A 16144-nucleotide genomic window follows, 5' to 3' on the forward strand; every position below is an offset into this window, starting at 1 on the left:
AACCTAAACGTTCCACTCCATCTTCTACACCCTCCTCTTTCTCAGCTCCCCTCTCCTCCTCAGAAGAGAACCTTTGTTTACCAGACCTCTCCACCCAACTCCCCTCCAGAAATTCTTGAAGACATTCAAAACTTTCTAAACATGACCCACGAGAATGCTCCACTCCCTCATCCACCCTCCAATCTCTCTATTTCTATTCCCTCTATATTCAAAGTATTTGCCAATATGCATCCTCCTCTTCAAGTTCCCCCTACCCCTCTTCCTCCCACTCTCCCATTACACCCCATCCTCTCCTTCTCCACATATACCATTCCCTCTTCGTTTACCATTATCCTTACCACTCCCACCTGGATGCTCATGTTGATCCCTTCTGTTGCAACAGTGTCCTTCTCTGGATCCCTCCCCTTCTGACATTCTTCCTGATACTTCACCATCTTCCCCAGTCCCCGTATCTCATTCCCTGGATTCTTCTCCTACTTCTCCAACAGCCATCTCTACCCTATTACCCATTGATTGTTTCCCAATGGCTCTTTTGCCAATTTTCCTTAATGTTCCTAATCATTCCCTAGCCACAGATACACTCCATTTCATCCAAACACCCTACACCCTTTCTTCTTTTACTAATCTCTGGTCTACTTCATTTGCTCCTCCTCTTTACCCTTTTCACAACCATGCTATCCTATAACGCTCTATAATCTTTGACATCTAACACATTTTATCCTCCTCTTCTCCATCTATACTCTCCTCCCTTCTGGATACACGTGATACCATTTTGTCAGAGCAGTGCCTTCCTGAATCCTTCCCCTCCTGATATTTTATCTCCTCCCTCAAATCCCTTGTCTCATTCCCAGGGTGCTTTCCCTCTTACTTCTCCGACAACCATTTTCGCCCTTATCACTCATCGACTGTTTCGTCATAGCTCTTCCACACTGGAATATTTACGGTCTCTGTTCTCACAGACCTGTATCTTCCATTTGATCTAATCACCCTTTCCCTTTGTTATTCCCTGTCTTACCTCATTTTCTCCCCCTCATTACCCTCATCCCTTTGTACCTGTTAGATACCATACTATCCCATGTACTGTATGAATTTTAACGTGCAGTCTCTTAAGTCATTAACCATTGTAAAATCATTCCCTGGCTACCAGTTATGGGGGTTATTAAAACAGTCAAATTTGGATTATCCTAGTTTCAGATGATTATTGTTTTATAAAAGATAAAGCATACAAATATAGAAAAAAATATGATGAAACTTGAGTATCACATACAGGATTAAGTCTGTATAAAGCATGAAGGAATGACACATTCCATGATGTCAAGTAAATCCTCCAATTACACAACTCAAATGTAAGAGTTAATTTTCTTATGTGAAACCCCCACGATGGGAGAAGGTTTTAAGAGGTGGCACAATAAAAGAAGGTAAAACATGACAACAAAATTCCTAATGGCCAAAAAAAAATAATAATAAATAAGAAAAATTAAAATTATGAGGATTACTTTATTTCTTGTTGTAACAAAATTAATCAGAGTACAGTTCCTAACAAAAACATTCATGAAAATCACATGAATAAAGACATTAATGAAGAAGAAGAAGAAAAAAAACAGAGCTGGTACTTGGTGTACTTCACAAAAAAGAAAATAAGTATATCCAATTATACAATTAAATCTGCCATAACATCTACAAGGAATTCCATCCTTTTCAGTAAATCCTTTGGAACGGAGAGGACCAAACAAGAAACTAATGCAAGAAAGCATAATAACAGAAGATTCATAATAATAAATTACTATGACCACAAACTAAGATTACAATGCATTCCACTTACAAGCAGAGGTACTTACAACTAAATAATCATCCACTTCTAAATTAATATATGTGAAAGTACTAATTGCTGCAATCAATAGAAAACTGCTCCCAAACTAACTGTGGTGTCTCTAGCAGTACTGATACCAAAACATGAAGGTAAAACAAAGCTGTAATTGCTGCAAATAGAGTACTATGTACTGCTCAGTGATACTTTGAATCTATTTGTACTATTTTTTAACAGGTACTGTTTGAGGTTACCCTAATAGTTTTGGAGTGGTCTTTCAAATGCTTGTAGTAATTGGTGCTTTTTGGTAAATAAATTTAAATGTGGAGAAGTCCCAAAGTAATGATGGGATGTAAAACTGTTTACACATTACTTTTGTATATATGCTATCACACTATACAATGACTATGAATTAAATTCATAAAATTTGAAGGGTGGATTACATATAATTAAGACTGAAAAATACACAAAAAAGGCAACCATACAACACACTCAAAGTCTGGCCTCTCCCCTGCTCCCTATGAATGTTATACAGGACATAAAGAAGAATTGGGTACAAGTATTCATGAATGAAGTCCATTTTAAACATATCATGAATATACAATATATACAAAATATACTATAAAATTCCTTGAAATGTTGATAAAACATTTTTTTTTTTTTTGTAAAAATGCAGTTTGTTATTCCTAGTAAATGCTTGGTGACGTCATTACTACTGTTCAACTTTTACCCCAATATATAATTACCATTCCAAATTCATGCTGTCATTATATCAATTTTGCATACATTAAATAAAATATAACCATCATTACTTTGAACAGGCAGACTTCTGTACAAAATCTGACTGAATAATAGTTGAACAGGCTTATATATAGCCAAAAGTACATTTATATTTCTTTTCCTCAAAGGGCATCACATACATGGGAACAACCCAAAATAAATCATAAACTTAGATACATTACTGAATGAATAAATGACATCAAATGGCTAGATCATAAACTATCCCTCCCTCTGCAAAACATAACTATATAGGCATTTTAGGAGTACCTGTATAGAGCTAAATCTGTCAATGGTTTGCATGCAAGGCTGAAAATTTACTTGCAGTAAATGCACGATAAAGTACAAAAATACAGTGTACCCTATTTTATATCTTATAAGATATTACAAACCAAATCAGTTTTAATCCTTCCCATACTTAAAAAAAGTCATCACATAGTTGGATAAACAAGTCAGCTAAATAGGCATCATATGAATCAACCCCTACAACATACACAGTCTTGTAAACAAACTAATCTGTAATAGGTGTTGGGGTTTCTATAATGCTGATTGTTTTTAAATCTGCTAAAAAGCAAAAATCCCATAACTTAAAATAAAATTACCAAATGAAAATTCCTTTCATGTTCACACAGTACAATGAAAGTATTCATAATCTATTGCTGGTAAACTATCACTTCCTATATTTGTAGCTGAAAAATATGGGCAAACAACAAGTAAGTTTCTTTACGTATACTGAATAAAAGCGTTATGCTCATTCTTATAATCAAGCTTTTAATTTTCTTAGTAAACTTAATAGTAAATCATATACTACAGCCATACTCTATACATTTAAAATACAAGAAAACTAAGAGAAAGAAACAAGTGAAGCTCATGATCACCAAGGTACAGAAAATTGTACTGAAAGAAAAATCCTATGGTCATTGCGGTTGTGCAAAATGACAATAAGATTTATTTATTTGGTTTACACTTGGCTATCATCACACTTGATAGATATGCAAATATATAAAGGCAGAAAATATATATTTCTATAGTCAATACCTTGATGAAATAGACAAAATATTTATAATGACAAAAGCCTGTTTAATCTGCAATAAAAAAAAAACAAAAAAAAACTTCAACTCAAGAACTGAATATCAAGTGGAAACAACCTTCCTTTACATATTGTTTTTTCTGCAAACTGAAAATCTGAAAAGATATGCAATAGAAAAAATGCATCTGACATGGAATTTTCCAGTCAACTGAATTCTGCTCATGCCTGGATTTGTCTGTGTGACCCAAGTGAATAATCCACTCCCCTTACACAGTGACACTTGCATGCACACATACACAACAAATATACTTAGACACACACACAGAGCGACAGACAGAGACACAGACAGACAGACAGACAGACACAGAGACACACACATACACATACACATACACATACATACACACACACGCACACACACACACACACACACACACACACACACACATACACACACACACAAACGCACACACACACACACACAAATACACATACATACACACACACACGCACGCACGCACACAAAAACACATACACACACATAGAAACGCAAACACACATACACACACATAGAAACACAAACACACATGCACACACATAGAAACACAAACACACATACACACAAACACACACACACACACACACAAATACACACACACACACACACACACACACACACACACACAAAACCTACCTCTAAAACAAAATCAGTAGATTACATAACAAACTTGCAAAGCTTTTAAAAGCACTTGTAGGTCAAGAACTGGCCACATCTGTAAAAGTATGATAAAAATGCATTCACTGCCCTTACAACCTATTGCAGATAAAATTTGATGTTAAAATTGAACTAATTATTTAACACTTAAGTCCATACAAAAACTTATTGGTATCCAATTACATTTTGCCTGCCTTGTATAACCTGCTTAATAGATCTGTGCTGAAGTTCACTATTATTTCCAAGTTGTAAACTTAAATAATAGAAAGCAAAAAAGAACTATTTAAAAGCATTATACACATCCGCTATATCAGCATCTGAAAGTAAATCAAACAAATGAAGCATGAAATCAGTGTCACTCTACAACTGTTTCTACATTTGTTTTCTATAATATAATGCTAATTCTTTCCTCATTTCAATGCTGCAGAGAGATCATATAAAACAGATGATACTGATAACTTATACCACGTCCTATCACTTCACTCAAACTAATGATGACTTCTATTACTATCAGGTCTCCACTAAGGAACATTATCTAATAAAGAGTATTATGTGAACACTCGCCATGCTTTATAGTTTCCCTTTCAAAGGACCAAAGACACCCTTCACAGAAGGTAATCATAACCACTATCTCCATCTTTTTTTTTTTTTTTTTTTTGCTTACTATAGTTCTAAAACAACACATATCAATATTACAGCATAAAAATATGCAAGGAATGTTATACAAATAGCACAGTGCCTCTTTTACCCTGAAATAGACAGACAGTTCAGATATCACACAGTTATAAATCAGGGTAGAATCAAAATCTCAGGACAATTAAATAGGTGTGAATGATTAACTGCAATATTTTCTGATATGGTGTGAAAAGTGAAATGAAATTAAGATATGAATAGTGTGGACATTTCATGTATGAGTGTATGTATCTAAATGTCTCTAAATACGAAAGGTGACAAAATGTGTTACTAAATCAATCACTTTTTCAAAAAGAACAAATGAATGAATGAATAACTTATACTGTTAATGAAGTAGGTAAAAATGGCAAAGACAGGTAAATGAATTATAGATTCAATAACTAATAGGTGCTAGTCACTGAATATGGCACTGCACAATAATATGAGAGATTATTCAAGCAAATACAATACATAAGTGCAATACCTAAATATACTTTTTTATAGACCCTGAATGAAAATTGTGGGTTTTAACATACATTGAACAAATTAGTGTGCATGTACAATTATCAGCGAAATCAAGACAATCTTACAGTGACTGACTGTGAGTATTATGAGGTGAGTGAATTGGTTGTGAGCAGACTTGTCCCAGGTATTTTACTGAATACAAAGGCATCTCCTTCAACTTATAATGTTTTTCATTTACCATCTATTTCAATAGATACATACATCTATCTACCTATAGCACCAAGCTACACAACTTTATATCTCTATTCACAGCTCATAAATATGGTAAAGCAATAAGTGAACTGTATACCCAGTTCTACAGACCTTAGAGTACATCTTTCGAACTGAAAACAGACTAGATCAATATTCCATTTACAGAATAATTCTACTCAAAGCCTAAAAAATCTAAATTTAAATTAATAATTTACAAAATGTACTACTACTGCCTGCACAAAACATACCTCACTTAAAATAGTTCAAAATGCATAATTTAATTTTTTTCTGAATTCAATACATATCTCACCCTATGATATATAAAATCTAATTTCAAATCTGTCAGTTTTAGAAATATTCTACATTTTAACATATCCTATACACAATATTCAAAATAAATAGATTATTCATACTCAACCCAGTAATGACGGGTGTCCCATATGTGGGACACCCGAAAAAAATAAACATTGCCGGGCGTCCCGCCAGTGTGACGCTGTATCGGGGCTCGTGTTCTGACGCAGCAGCAGGCCATGGCCAGCATGCAGGCAGAGTCCGGGCCAGCCCCTCGTGCCAATTTTGTAGCTGCCCGGAAACTTTTATTTTGGCTTCAAAATATACTGGCGATAATGGGTTAAGACTTTCCTCAAGCCATAATCCGTACGAAGAAGGACATTCACTTTCAGTAATCTCGTCCTAATTAATTTTGCATTTTTCTCATTTGAATCTGCGACCCCATACAACATAAATATAAAATCATGAAGAACAAGCCACCAAACACTACTGAACCAGATCCTCTTGTATCCTGACTTCATTGGTCCGTGGTGGGTACACTGGAAAGTATAGAAAATAAAGAATGGTGATTTTTTAAACATAATTTTTATTAAATTCTTTAAAAAACTGTATGCACTAGGAGGGCATGTACATCCATGCTCACTCCAATGTAATTTTGAGTTTACTTGATTTTAAAGAAAATAATTTTTTTAAAATCTCTATTATTGAAAACAATACAATCATCATCATTATCATCATAACAACAATAATGATAACCATCATCATTATAATCACAATAATGATAATGATGATAACAAAAAACAAAAACAACAACAATAACAATAAAAAGGAATGTGGTAATCAGGTGAGGTCAGGTAGGCCTATCAATTGACTCCTTGGTGACTATGTAATTGTGGAGCTACAATTGCTTAGAACTAACAATCTTCAAAAGACAGAGATGGCAGAATAACATTTAACAGTGAAGTCCCTAATATTAGAAAATAAGCACATTTAACCAGAAAGTAAGAAGAGTACAAAAAAATAGCAAAAGTACCCGAGTAACACCAGGCAAAGACTTCAGAACTCACCCTTTTCTTTGAGTCCTAAGCCAAAGTTCCTGTAACACTTGATCATAAGAATAATTAAGATCAAATGTACTATCAAACTTCCTGCACTGGCTGCGTAACGGCACTGAGCAATGATAGTAGTTTCATGTTTCACTGCAGTCTGTTGATAAGACAAATAAAATCATTAACCCATTCCCATTAGGAATGGTATGTACAAACATGCTGCGTCTACTGTAATTTCAGGTTATTTAACTGCGTTCCCACACAGATGGCTCCACAGGTGCTTAATCAATTACCTGTCTTATCCATCCCTCCCTCTCTCGTCATCCAGTTCTCCCATCCTCCTGTCCACCCGTCCTCCCTTTCCTCCCATTTCTCTGACAAAAGCCTCATAGTTACCTACATATGTAGGCATGGGTGGTCAAAGGTGTTCTTGGACCACTTGCCCAAAAAGGTGTTAATCAAATGTTTTACTAGTTTAAACTCTCATCTGTAACATAGCACTGACATGTTCACATTAATCAACTGATTATAATACACTAATGGGAACATAATGATCCTGAGAGCATATTTGGACACAGCATACCCTCATATTTACAAGTGAATCTAAAAAGTCATCTCAGCACAAACAGAAATAGAAATAGTAACAAGAACACCTACTTGCGTGATAGATAAGATGAGGTAGGCCACATGACCTGGACTGAGAACCATAGCAACACTGAAGAAATATCTGCTCTCGAGACGTAACTGTTAAGAAAAGGACAAACACTGTAGCAAGAGGAATAAAGCATTTCAATCTGATGTTCCTTCAAGAAATAGATGGTGATGCTTAGAAAGAGAGTACAAGATCATATATATTGAAAAATATACAAAACTTATATCCAATACTTCATGAGATATATAAATAGAAAGAGAAAGAGAAAGAGAAAGAAAGAAAGAGGGAGAGAGAACTTTGCATAAATGCCTTGACTTGCTTCCTCAGGTCGTTAAAAAAGGGGCGGGAAGAGGGAGAAAATAGGAGGAGGAAGGAAGGCAGATAGGCAAGGACAGAGAACGACCGTGAGGGAGGAAGGAAGGAGGAAGCGAGGGAGGGGGGAGGGAGGGAGGGAGGGAGGGAGGGAGGGAGGGAGGGAGGGAGGGAGGGAGGGAGAGAGAGAGAGAGCGACAGAGAGAGAGAGAGAGAGAGAGAGAGAGAGAGAGAGAGAGAGAGAGAGAGAGAGAGAGAGAGAGAGAGAGAGAGAGAGAGAGAGAGAGAGAGAGAGAGGGAGAGAGGGAGAGAGGGAGAGATGGAGAGAGGGAGAGATGGAGAGATGGAGAGAGGGAGAGAGGGAGAGAGGGAGAGAGGGAGAGAGGGAGGGAGGGAGGGAGAGAGGGAGAGAGGGAGAGAGGGAGAGAGGGAGAGAGGGAGAGAGGGAGAGAGAGGGGAGGGAGAGTGAGGGGAGGGAGAGAGGGAGGGAGAGAGAGAGAGAGAGAGAGAGAGAGAGAGAGAGAGAGAGAGAGAGAGAGAGAGAGAGAGAGAGAGAGAGAGAGAGAGAGAGAGAGAGAGAGAGAGAGAGAGAGAGAGAGAGAGAGAGAGAGAGAGACTGAGAGAGACTGAGAGAGACTGAGAGACTGAGAGACTGAGACACAGAGACACAGAGATAGATAGAGAGATAGAGACAGAGACAGACAGACAGACAGACAGACAGACAGACAGACAGACAGAGAGAGTGACACACAGAGAGAGATACCATACAACAGAACCAAGCTTCCTATATTTCACTTACCGCTAAGTACGCAATGGTCGCCCACGCAAGTAACATTGGAGCCCCTACAGTTACAGTCAGAATTTCCTCAAGATCAAGCTCAGACAGCCGGTGATGCATAGCCATGATTACCACACTCCCCTGGGGATATGGTATAAAAGTTATGAACGTTGTAGAGCAAATGTTTGTTTTTAAGAAAGCAAGATATATGAATAATGGTTCAAGAACAAAGCAATGTACTGCTTGTTAGAGTGAATATAAAAATGCTATGCACTCTGGTATTACCTATCATCACTCGCACATAATTTACTTGGCCTATAAAATAGAAATTAGTTATTCCATGGCCAAGGATTTACCAGGTCAAAATATGATATCACAAGTCTTGATAAATGTAAGATCATGTATATAAAATACCATCTACACACAAACCAGAAAACAATGAGCTTACCACAATCTGAATGTCAAACAGGATGAGGGTCACTGTTGTAAAAAGAACTCTACACATATCCTGGATGGAGCTATCTGCGCCAACAGTTCTAAAAATGAGGTTTCCCGACTGCCAGTAATTGTAGCCGAGAAAGGTCCCAATGGTGCCCAAACTGGTGCCAAATACGAGAGTCAGGATAAGACGTACCTTTATTCAAGAAAAAAAAGAAAAAGAAAAAGAAGAAAAGAAAAGAAAAAAAATTAAACCATATAGTTAGATGAAACAAGTGTATAGTTTTACACCCATATATGACACGTAGTGTATGAAAGATATTCTAATAATTTATGGTAAATGAATAAAGGAAAGGGAAAAAAAAAAAAAAAAAAAAAAAATCATGTTTCATATGCATTTCTATACTTACATTTTCAATAACTAATTAGTCATGCATTTCACCTTATTTTTCATGTCACTCCTACTATATATGGATAAAACATACAAAGAACAATTATCCATGAATATAAAAACATTTACATCCATCAATCTACATCATATTCATGTCACATCTACGTTTACATCTGCATAAGTACTCTATTTTGCTCTAGAAGTAGAAACAAAAGATAAATACCAGTTTGAAAGTATCAGAAGTGGAAGATTCCTTGGCATAATTAATCACAACGTAGACTATCAATATTATGCATGATGCTACAAAAGCAAGGACTTCAAAAGCTTGCTCCCGAAATACCCCATCTACGATGTATATAATACAGAAGGCTGAAAGGACAAAGTTTGGTGTTTATATCTTGTATCTACATCATTTACAACATATTCTTTTACATATATTTCATGTAAATTGATTTCCAATTGTTACATGGGAATCAAATTAAGAAACTTAGAACAGTCACCTTGTAGGGGACAATGTTGTAAAATATGGGAAAGAAAAATGTGATAAGAAGAGAGAATTATTTGTATTCTATACCTAACCAAGTCATTAATTTATATTCAAGTAGCCCATCAATTTTGTTAAACGTTAAGGTTTTATGTCATAGTTATATATCTAATAGATACATTTTTTCCCCTCATGCCTCTTTAAGACATATTAAACTGCGAAGATTAATGCATATAGAAAATTATGAGTAAACCTCTTTCTCCAATATCTCATAAAGCTAACAATGAATAAACAGTAAGAAATGACAAAATGTTTTAGCCATATATAATCCTGACTGCTGGGAAGAATTAATATCAATTAGCATACTTCGAACTTCATCTTCAGTTTCAAAAATCTTATAAATTTAACCCAAATAACGAGCTATGTCTGGAGTTGGCTGTATTTCACAACAAATAGCATAAGTGGAAAAACACTAAATACAAGGCCTAAAAATAAAAAGATAAGGCCTTGTAATATCTGCAAAATCATAATGAAATGTCAACACTTGCATGCTAGGGGACCAATAAAATACCATTCTAATACATATTCATCAAGCAAAAAAATGGAGTAAAGTAAGACCTCACTCTAGCCTCATACAAACATCCCATATCATTTGTTTCTTTGAAGAAAACATTGTGCACCTGAGATAATGAATTTCTTGATAAACCATAATAACTATTATTGTGCCTTTTATTTCTTTATGAACTGTTAACATAATACACAGCTAATATAAAATAACAACCAATATTCATTCTTATCTAAAAGTTTTCATGGAGGTATCATGTATTTCTCTGCTTAATAATGTGCAAAATAAACATTCTTGCGAGATATGGATAGCATTCCCCATGTATGAGATTTATACTTTAACATATAACTTTATATAACCTTTTCCTTTTTTCACATTAAACTGGGGATTTACAGCATATTCATATTCTGTTAATAACTTCTGATCTGATATGTTATATTAAAAAATAAGTCAGCAAAATGGGTTCATAAAGGCAAACAAACATTCTCCTGAAAATAAGCTATACAATTAAGAAAGCTCAAAAAATCGTGCTGCAAGATATGTACAAATAAAAAAAGCTCTATATACATTTGCCAAGATGCATCTTACCTGAATGGAAAATGATTAGCATGGCAAACACATAATCCTGAGATCCTGGAGGCAGATAAAACAATCTGTATATCGCTAACCCAATTGTTCCTAGGGTCGACAGGAGACCACCCACAAGGAGAATCCATTCCAAAAATCTCAGGCTTTGGCACGTTCTTATCTAGAATGACAATTACAGTAATAAAAATAAAAAACCTACCATTAACTTGTCTTTTTTTCTTTTAATGGAAAAACAATTTGAACAAGTCTGTCTGGAAAACAAGTGAGATAAAATATGAATACCAGCACAAGAAAAAAGAACACAGATGACTCAATCAGATATTTTACTAAATCTACAAATATCAAAACACAGTGTATTAGGTACATTTCCAAATACTGTTGCCCGCATGGCCTGGGACCGTGGTATTCCAAGGTCTTCAAAAGTTATAGGCCTCTCTTGTCCCCATTCCGGCTCTTGTCCATAATTAGGTGCGAAGAGACTGCTTCCTTGAGTTGTCATTATGCAGTCTGCAATATGAAATTGAAAACCATCAGAAGGATTCTAGGACAATCTTACAATAGATAATATTACCTACAATCATCAATGAACCTGTTTATATATATATATATATATATATATATATATATATATATATATATATATATATATATATATGTATTCATAAAAAAATCTTTAATATAAGGACCTTTTTAAGAATAAAACATCCATTTCATAAAATAATATAACTTTCCTATCTGACAAAGTTTGAACTCATTTTCATATCAATTAAAATAAAGAGTGCATTATTCAGGGTTTTCTAAAGTTTTCAAAGTAGCAGGCTACCTAGATCCAAATAGGGGGCTACCTTGTGCTGGGCAACGCCTGGCAAATTTTAAAAATGCGACCCCTCAGATACATTTTCTTTGCAAATGAAGACAGTGTTTTTGAATAAAATGCATAAAAGTAATAGATTTTTTCTTTATTGTCCTGCTATAAGTACCCAGTGATCAAAAGGCTGACAGACGGCGAATTTTCGCCGGGTGCCAGCTACTTTTGAACACCCTGATAACTGGGAAAACAAGAGGATTAAGATTAAAGAGAATGAAATTTCTGTTATATGCTGGATTACATTATGCTTCACAAAATCTTGTATATGATAATATCATGAACATACAATATCTATGCATTTATGGTAACCCATTAAAAAATGTCCTTTCAATTAAATTAACTATAACTTAGAAACTGAAATGCTACTGTGTTATTTTCTAAGTATGTAGCAGATTGTGTTAAGATGTTTGCTATGTTTCATAGGAAAATAATATCTACTAAGCAAAGTTCACTATCTAACATGACCATACAGCAATACTTTACTACTCAATCTATCTACTGTTCAACAATCCTGGTGCTATAACAGTAACATATCATGGTGGAAATTGCATGAATAATCACTACAAGCAATGAATGGGTCAATAAACATTAAGGAAATGATTAATGATCATAATAATGCTTCCATGGATATAAGGGTACTTATGGAAGTATTAGGTCATATATTAGACTATATCAATTTCATATGTTGCTCTCAGTACATAAATATAAATCTTTACTGATTGATGATCATTATGTATCATCAAGATTGTATTATTTTCACATAGACTAATGTTCATACTGCATTTACAACAATCTAAGCCCTAATGGTTAGGAAGAACAGGATGAAAAGCATCAATATGTTTTGGCTGAAAAGAAAAACAGGAAGTAGACACATATACAAAGATATCCTACTCCCCTTAACCTGTCAAGACATAAGAATATATGCTCTATACATATTCATTATGATTGTAGAGCAAATGGAAACCTTTGGTCTGGTGACTCCCATGGGCACTGAGCTTTAGGTTTTAGAAAATATCCTAGCAATATTTAGTAACACCAGAAACATAACCAATATGCAACTCATAACATGTAATCCTAACAATATAATGGAAGTCATGTTCGTAAAGGTTCCATCACCTGTAATACCCTTTATACTGGGGTCATACTAAAGTTCCATGTGAGCCCTTGGAGTGTCAAGTGATGACTGCTGCCATGACTGAACATGGTGTGCTGCCTTTATGCCTAAGGTGCTTTGACAAAAGCAAGCAACACACCACAATATACAGTATATACATTCTGGCAAAGTAGAACTTGGACTGCCTCTCTATGTGATGATCCGATCCGCCTAAATATTTGTGAACTGTTGCAGTCTTCTGGGTAATTCTTGAACTTCAGCCTGCATCTTCCTGAGACAAAATTCCATGATCATGGCCTCCAAGCTTTTGGCACTCAGGCAATGGCCAACAAATCTCCATGTATATTTGGTAAGACATAGCTTAGAGTAGTTCCTCATTTTATTGCAGATTACAAAGATATTAGAAGTTTGTTGTTTTGCTAATGTTAAGAAGGCATGTAGGTCATGGTGAGCATTTGTCACTATGAGTGTATCTTTGATAAGTGACTGTGGGCTTATCTTTGCTTTATACAGTTAATCTTTTTTATAGCTAATAATGTCTTATCTGTTCTTAAAATAATTATTTTAGGTGATCTCCATTACTAGTCCTTTTCTTCAAGATTTATCAGAACTGTATCTTACCATGGCACAGAAAAGGCTAGAGCTCCAACAACTACTTAACACCACATCATGCTAGCACTTGCTAATGCTAATTTTGACTAATTTTGTTGAAGAGATCAGCATCTGAAAATTCTTCATAAATGGTATCAATGAATTCTTTATGATTAGTGTGCATTCATATTGATGATGCCATACCCATTAAGTATGGAAACACAAAATATGCAAAGGAAACTCTGGGATTAAATTATATGGTATTCATTAACTTACGTCAAGAAGGGGTCACTACCTCCTAGCCCCCAATTTGAAATGTAAAATCTATATCACATCTGACGTACAGATAACAACCCAGACAGGTCTGAGTGACATGGCTCATGAGTGACATCATCACTCAGCTGAGGTGAAGGCTCTGTGAGGCAAACATCCCTCACCACTAGCTTACGCTCAAATCACATTGAGTTTCTTGCTGATAACCTTGTGCTTTCTGTTGATTCCACAAACTATTACTACTAGATTTGTTTAGCAAACATAGATAAACATCAACTGATATCATATTACTTGAGTTTACAAATACAAACCGGTAATTTTCTATATTACGTCCGCATAACCGATATCGTCGATTTTGGTATCGTTGGATTCCTCTAACTCTCCACATTGCAAATATATAGTTTTTATTGCACAGAAACCCCCCGTTAGCGACAAACTTGGCCCCGACAGCAGGGGAGGGCATGAAAAGTTCCAGGGAAAATGCGGGGTTAAATAGCACTAATAATATAACACACAGTGAAAATATCCATGGTTATTCACATAACTTTCCATTGCAGGGAGCCAAGGAAACAAAACCCCCACCACATATTCACGGGAGGCTAGAGCGTTACACAATCATTGTCGATGTCGGAGCGGCGGGCGTAATATTACAATTACCTCCTAAGATTCCCACTGAATCAGTATATTAACCTTGGCATAGTCAGCATTGTATATAGAGACGAATGTAGTATAATCAGGATGAACAGGGTGGCCCGCCCTTGTCGGTGGGTTTTGCGCCTCTTTTGATGTTACACCGATGGCCTCAAGGTCGAGTTTCCCGTACTCTGGAATAACGACATCCGTATTCGTAACCGAAATAATCGTCGCGTTCAGAAGTCAGACATAGCTGCCACGATGGACGAGTGTGGAGGGTGCTCGTATTCAGAGACGGATTTTCTGCGCGAAATTGCAACTAACCAGGAAAAAATGCTAGAGATGTGCTTTCGCCACGGCCTCCTCTGTCGGGAGAAAGCTGTATCCTCCAGCCCAGGACCTTGTGCCGGACACACCCTGCCTCCTTAATATTCTGCGGCAATGGAGCACCCTCCCTACTATTTAGCAGCATTAATCAATCAGGTCAGTACCTTAAAAATCCTAGGTTATTGTAGGTTATCGGCTCCGCATCTAGTTCGTGTGCACTCTATCCTGCCGTGAATATGTAGTGGAGGTTCTGTTTCCTCGGCGGGGGTTGGGGAGCGGCAGCCCCCCCAGGGAGGGTTGCAGGGGGGGTTGCAGGGGCCGCAGCCCCCTGTGATGGAAAGTCATGTGAATAACCATGATTATTTTCACTGTGAGGTTATATTATTAGGGTAATTTTATATATTACGCCCGCCGCTTCGACATCGCCGCCCCCGCTATCGGGGCCAAGTTTGCCGCTAACGGGGGGTTCCACGCAATAAAACCTACATATTTGCATTGTATAGAGTGAGAGGAATCCAACAATACCAAAATCGTCGATATCAGTTATACGGACATAATATAGAAAATTACCATGCAAACCTATTCTGGATAGTAACTCTATTTCTACAGTTGTTTTGTATGGACTAACATTACAGAGTTTGAACAAAGTACACCAAATCCACTTATATTAATCTAATGGTTTCAGTGATTTGAAGATTCAGTATCAAGTTATCCAAGAGCTATTCAACGACTATAATTATAAGTGTAAACTGTGGTTGCATTGCATTTGCTTAAAAAATATACCAAAGTAACTGCATTCTGAACAAAACTTCTATTTTATGATAAAATCCGTTTCTGCTTCTACCTAAATTCCTCCAAGACTTATCAATGCATAGATCTACCTTGTTATATCTATTCTGTGACTTCAAAATCCAAAACTAAAAGAAAGCTGTCGAGAAAGTTTTTCGGCCGTAACGGCAATAATCTCTAAACTCTTCATTACGGTTCTATGACTCACCTGATAACTCAACTCCTTACTTCAATTGATAATTCGACACCTTAGTTTCTTGTATAAACTTCTATTGTATTTCAC

The 16144-nt window shown here is 36.0% G+C and overlaps 1 protein-coding gene across 1 annotated transcript in view; it reads right to left on the reverse strand.

The window, feature by feature from the left end:
* Positions 1-4961: 4961 nt before the first annotated feature.
* The window catches only part of LOC113811591 (uncharacterized), an 11310-nt gene continuing 127 nt past the window's right edge, over positions 4962-16144 (reverse strand). Inside the window, exons 1-9 of the mRNA XM_027363358.2 lie at positions 16070-16144; positions 11631-11773; positions 11267-11426; positions 9853-9998; positions 9249-9434; positions 8822-8941; positions 7716-7802; positions 7077-7215; positions 4962-6548 (exon numbers count right to left, since the gene is read on the reverse strand). The exon at positions 16070-16144 is cut by the window's right edge and continues 127 nt beyond it. Of these exons, the coding sequence (XP_027219159.1) occupies positions 6496-6548; positions 7077-7215; positions 7716-7802; positions 8822-8941; positions 9249-9434; positions 9853-9998; positions 11267-11426; positions 11631-11765 (1026 nt within the window). The 5' untranslated portion in view covers positions 11766-11773; positions 16070-16144 and the 3' untranslated portion in view covers positions 4962-6495. The remainder of the gene's footprint in view (positions 6549-7076; positions 7216-7715; positions 7803-8821; positions 8942-9248; positions 9435-9852; positions 9999-11266; positions 11427-11630; positions 11774-16069) is intronic.

Source organism: Penaeus vannamei, chromosome 35 (assembly GCF_042767895.1).
Source record: "Penaeus vannamei isolate JL-2024 chromosome 35, ASM4276789v1, whole genome shotgun sequence".
Lineage (NCBI taxonomy): Eukaryota > Metazoa > Arthropoda > Malacostraca > Decapoda > Penaeidae > Penaeus > Penaeus vannamei.